The sequence below is a fragment of the Cydia pomonella genome, chromosome 26 (assembly GCF_033807575.1).
Source record: "Cydia pomonella isolate Wapato2018A chromosome 26, ilCydPomo1, whole genome shotgun sequence".
In the NCBI taxonomy this organism is placed as follows: domain Eukaryota; kingdom Metazoa; phylum Arthropoda; class Insecta; order Lepidoptera; family Tortricidae; genus Cydia; species Cydia pomonella.
The window spans coordinates 5,295,945-5,301,324 of NC_084728.1; the positions used below are offsets into that span (position 1 = coordinate 5,295,945).

The 5,380-nt window shown below is 37.9% G+C and overlaps 1 protein-coding gene across 1 annotated transcript; it reads right to left on the reverse strand.

The window, feature by feature from the left end:
- Positions 1–319: 319 nt before the first annotated feature.
- LOC133531859 (uncharacterized) lies at positions 320–4,889 on the reverse strand. Its single transcript, XM_061870254.1, has 3 exons — positions 4,871–4,889; positions 4,229–4,416; positions 320–541 (listed from the first exon to the last, which is right to left on the reverse strand). Exons 1-3 carry the CDS (start codon positions 4,887–4,889, stop codon positions 320–322), a joined length of 429 nt encoding a protein of 142 aa, XP_061726238.1.
- Between the last annotated feature and the right edge of the window lie 491 nt (positions 4,890–5,380).

The window sequence follows — 5,380 nt, forward strand, 5'->3', positions numbered from 1 at the left end:
ATTTTATTCAACCCCCTCCCCCGTCCCCCAATCTCACGTGAGATTTTTCAGAATGTGGGTTTATTACGTAAACGCGTTGGATTGTTTATTGTAAAAAGAAAAAACAATTTGGTTCGTGCTTTTATTTACGACTAGTTTAAGCATGTACATACAATTTGGATTAAATGGACCAAAATAGTATAATTTTTTTTTTGTTTCAATCAGAGAATAAATTGCGTGATATTTGTCGAGACCCCCCCTCTCCCCAACGGGAGATTAGATGAGATTTGACTCGACCCCCTCCCCCCTTTAATCATCTCACGTAATTTATGGACGCCCCCTAGTCTAAAATAAAAGACACAATAGGTTGCCTCTCCCCTAAATCTGGACACACTCTGTTCCTCTTCCTATTCTTCGTCCTTGTCACGCTCTCTATGAGCTGCAAGCTGTGCTGCTCTAACAGTAACCGTTTAAAATGGCCGAGGATCGCTGCAGTACCGACGTCTCCTTCGGTGAGATTGTCAAGTTTCACTGCTATGGATGCACAGCTTTCAGAAGACATCTGAGAAAGCAATTTTATTACTTATTTTACAGTACATATGGTGCTACTTTACCGCACTAGTGCGCAAATTAGCATATTACGTTACTGTGTCAAACATTTAAAGGGCCATATGTACTGTAAAACGTTGTACGATACATGTGCGAATAGGTAATTCGCAACTCGTGTCGAATTTCCTATTTTTCGCACTTGTATCGTAATGTACTATTAAAGCACTTGTGCTTCAAAATCGCTATAACGTTACTGTGATTAATGGCTACCAACCTAAAATAATAAATCAAACGTAGTTTCAAATTAAGTGCATTACTGCCTACAAAATATTGCTTTGGTTGCATAGTAGAAACAATTGCTTCATAAGTCAGAAACGCGCATGTGACACCCGTAATATAGCAACACCCATAGACTACAAAGGCCGCTTAGCGTTGCTTGTTAGTCTCCATAGGCTACTGTGGCCAAATCAAGAGGAAACTATCCAAAACTTTAATTTAGCAAGGAGCAAGTACCAGAGCCTTATGAGTTATGAGGTGTCGCTGACCAGTAGGTACAATTTTGCGAGAATTGGCGTTTGAAGGCTATAATAGTATTTTATGCTACAGTTGTATAAGAAGGGTCAAAAAAGGCGAGTGGTGTGAGTTACAATGTGAGCCGGAGCCGAAGGCGTAGGCGAACATTGTAAAGGAATACGCCACGAGCATTTTTTGACCTACTTATACAACGTTGCATACAATATTTTTCCTACGAGTCAACAAAAATAAATCTTAATTTAGGTAAACAAATTACAGCAAAAGTATATAGCCAAGACGCGAGCATACCTTGTTACGCGCCCAGCCCGCACCGGGCCGCGGCCGGCCGGTCAGCGACACCTCGTAACTCATGAGTCCCTGGTACTAGCTACTTGCTAAATTAAATTTTTGGACAGTTTTTTCTCAATTTTGGCCACCGTAGCCTACGGAGATTAACAAGCAACGCTAAGCGGACTTCGTAGTCTATGGGTGTTGCTATATTACGGGTGTCACATGCGTGTTTCTGACTTATGAAGTAATTATTTTTACTATGCAACCAAATGAATATTTTGTAAGTTGGCAGCAATGCACTTAGTTTAAAACTGTATTCGTTTTGGTTTTGTTAGGTTGGTAGCCATTAATCGCAGTAACGTTATAGCGATTAAAAGCACAAGAGCTTTTATGAGGAATAGACAATATAGACTTTTCTTGAAACCTTTTATGTATGTTCTTATATTCGTGTTAATGAATGCATAAATGACCGATAACAGTAGAGGAGTAGGAAAATTGTATATAAATACTATTCAGAGTGGAAAAATTAATGGGCCCTGGAGAGAAAGTGCCTAAAGCTAGCTCATTTTACTCAAAGGAAACATTCTTTTATTTTTAAAAAGAAATAAACTGCATTCAAATATTATTTTACAGTACATATGGGGCTACTTTATAGCACTAGTGCGAGAAGTAGCATATTATGTTACTGTGTCGAACATTTAAAGGGCCATATGTACTGTAAAACGTTGTACGATACATGTGCGAATAGGTAATTCGCAACTCGTGTCGATTTAAAACACTCCCTTCGGTCGTGTTTTAATTTATCGCCACTCGTTTCGAATTTCCTATTTTTCGCACTTGTATCGTAATGTACTATTATAACTTGCTTGTCTAAAAATATTCTTGTGTACTAAATATTCGATTTTATGGATATTTTGTGGGACAGTCGAGTGTAAGACCTAATGTTTCTTTGAGAATCATACGTAGATCGACTTAGCCCCAAACTAAGCGGAGATTGAACTATGGGTACTAGGCAACGATATACATATGTATATATATATATATATATATATATATATATATATATATATATATATATATACTTTTCATTTGTAGACTCATATACATCGAAAACCCCCCTGACTCAGGAACAAAAAATATCTGTGTTCAAAGGCAATTAAGCAGGGTCACTACCCACTAGGCCAGACCGGTCGTCAGAATAAAATAGGTAGCGGGTGTCTATGTTTTGGAAATTTTAGTCGGTTTGATTCCCGGGCGAGACAAGTAAATTTAAAAAAATGCAAAAACAAGTTAAGTAAAATAAGCTGACTTAAGGACTTTCCGTCGAGGACCCGTATGTTTTTCCATCCTGTATAATAACAGTAAGTACAGTACATTATTAGGTAGGTACAGTCAAGGTACAAATGTAAGGGTAAGAGAGATGTGAAATTTAAAATTAAAATAATATAAATATTCTTTCAATTTAAATTTCAAAGGGCATGTAAGGGCAAAGTCGATTATTAGGTCGAACCATAGTAGTCTCATTCGATATTTAATAACACCGTTAGAGTAACAAGAATAGAGATATGTATAAACAATAAGGTAAGAGTGATACAGCGCTTTACAAAAAAGCGGCCAAGTGCGAGTCGGACTCGCCCATGAAGGGTTCCGTACCATTTATGACGTATTAAAAAAAACTACTTACTAGATCTGGTTCAAACCAATTTTCGGTGGAAGTTTGCATGGTAATGTATATCATATATTTTTTTTAGATTTTTCATTCTGTTAATTTAGAAGTTACAGGGGGGGGGGACACACATTTTTTCACTTTGGAAGTGTCTCTCGCGCAAACTATTCAGTTTAGAAAAAAATGATATTAGAAACCTAAATATCATTTTTGAAGACCTATCCCTAGATACCCCACACGTATGGGTTTGATGAAAAAAGATTTTTTGAGTTTCAGTTCTAAGTATGGGGAACCCCCAAAATGTATTGTTTTTTTTCTATTTTTGTGTAAACATCATAATGCGGTTCATAGAATACATCTACTTACCAAGTTTGAATAGTATAGCTTTTATAGTTTCGGAAAAAAGTGGCTGTGACAGAATCGGACAGACAGACGGACATGACGAATCTATAAGGGTTCCGTTTTTTGCCATTTGGCTACGGAACCCTAATAAAAGACACTTCCAATATGTCGTTGTTTCAATAACCAAGTCCTTACACAAACAAACAAAAAACGGGGGGCGGACAAAATGCCAAAAATATGTACACACTACCTTAATGTAATAAGGTCGTGTATACATGTTTTAGCACTTTGACTGTGTCGATATTTAACTGTCAATACCTAGGACAGTAAAGTAAGACATGTCTCTGTACCCCTAGTGTAAATTTGATCGACATCATAACGTGACGAACGCGTTTGCGTTAAGTCTTATTTTGTATAGGATTTTGAGTTTCCAAAACGTCCCGCTTGGCGCGCTCTTTCTAAATCCAATACAAAATGAGACTAAACGCAAACGCGTACGTCACGTTTCGAAATCGAATTTATTTACACTAGGGGTACTGATCGCATGTAATTGTCGCTGCCGAGGTTAACACACATGCGATCTGAGGCTTTCTCATATACTGGCCGAGGTGTGTATACTATTTATCTGCTCGACGGAGCCGAAAAACGACCACTTTGTTTAGCGCAGCTGGTCGAAATTTGACGCTTTCCGCTCGGAGGGCAGCAATAGTTTCTTTACAAAGGGGGTAAAGTTGTTTATTGTTTAACCCCTAATGCTAATATTGAGCATGCGAAACATTCTAAAATTCAACTACGAGCGTAACAAGTGGTTCCAAATGCCGAATCTTGAGCGCTGCGAGACTTTCGAGGCACTACGGTTAAACATTCGGGGCAAATTACGAGTTTTACCTTAGAAACCATAGGTTTGAAAACATCCAGGTCTTTAGAGTAGTCATGTTGGGTTTGTCTTGACTTCAGCCAGCTATAGTTTCCTTCGTTCGGTTGATGAATTATTGACTCCTTCAAAAGAGATTCCACCTGTGGAACAATAGTGTTTCGTACAACGGATTTGCACGACGGATCTGTACCCCTAGTGTAAATTTAGTCGATAGCGAAACGTGACGTACGCGTTTGCGTTAAGTCTCATTTTGTATGGGTTTTTGAACAGCGTGCCAAGCGGGACGTTTTGGAAAGTCAAAAATCTCATACAAAATGACACTTAACGCAAACGCGTACGTCACGTTTCGCTGTCGAAAATATTTACACTAGGGGTACTGAAATGTATGTGAAGATCCGTGGATCGCGATAATTTCATACATTTCGGATCCGGATTGCAAACCCCAGTTACAAAGCGAGACGATGTCTAGTTTATGTCAATGTTATCATAAAAGTCGTGATTGGTTAATAGAAAAAAGTTATGATTGGCTAATAGCACAATCGGATTAAGACCAACCTCGAAATCTCTAGAACAGTCATGAAATTTGGTATGTATATAAATTAGAGGCCCCTTTTTCATGTCCACACCATTTGACATTTGGGGTATCGCACTACCTCGAGGTATCGCAGCCATCTTGGAAAATGTGTACCATCCAGGAGAAATTCGAGTTTTACTCAAAATCTACGTTCTTTACGAAAATATCGTGTAAGGCTTGAATGTTTCAAGCTTATTAAATTCTACACAAAATACATCTCATCAATAAATAGACATCTTTGCGGAAAAAATACATCTTGTTATGGAAAATACTTGCTGAATGTTTAGCGCTTATACACTTCCAGGGGACATTCTCTTAATAGGAAACTCGGCGGAAATGAATTCAACTTTTAACTATACATTTGTACGTGATCTATCCTAATATTAACATTTTACTCGACTGTGACTTAACCAGAAAGTAGGGTTATGGGTTTAAGTACTGATTCAGTACACCCTGTAGCTTAGGATACTGGGCGGATTTTTTTAAATGACGTATCGGTAGATTCCTCTTACCCTTCACAATCTGTTTACATTTGTTTTATTAAAGAAAAATTAAACCAACCGCCTTGAGAGGATCCCGAATATAAAAT

Bases quoted from the DNA above. Each gene is read 5' to 3' on its own strand.
- LOC133531859 (XM_061870254.1), bottom strand. The intron at 542-4,228 runs GTAAAACTCGTA...TTGCTTTCTCAG, and splicing joins TCAAACCTATGGTTTCTAAG to ATGTCTTCTGAAAGCTGTGC.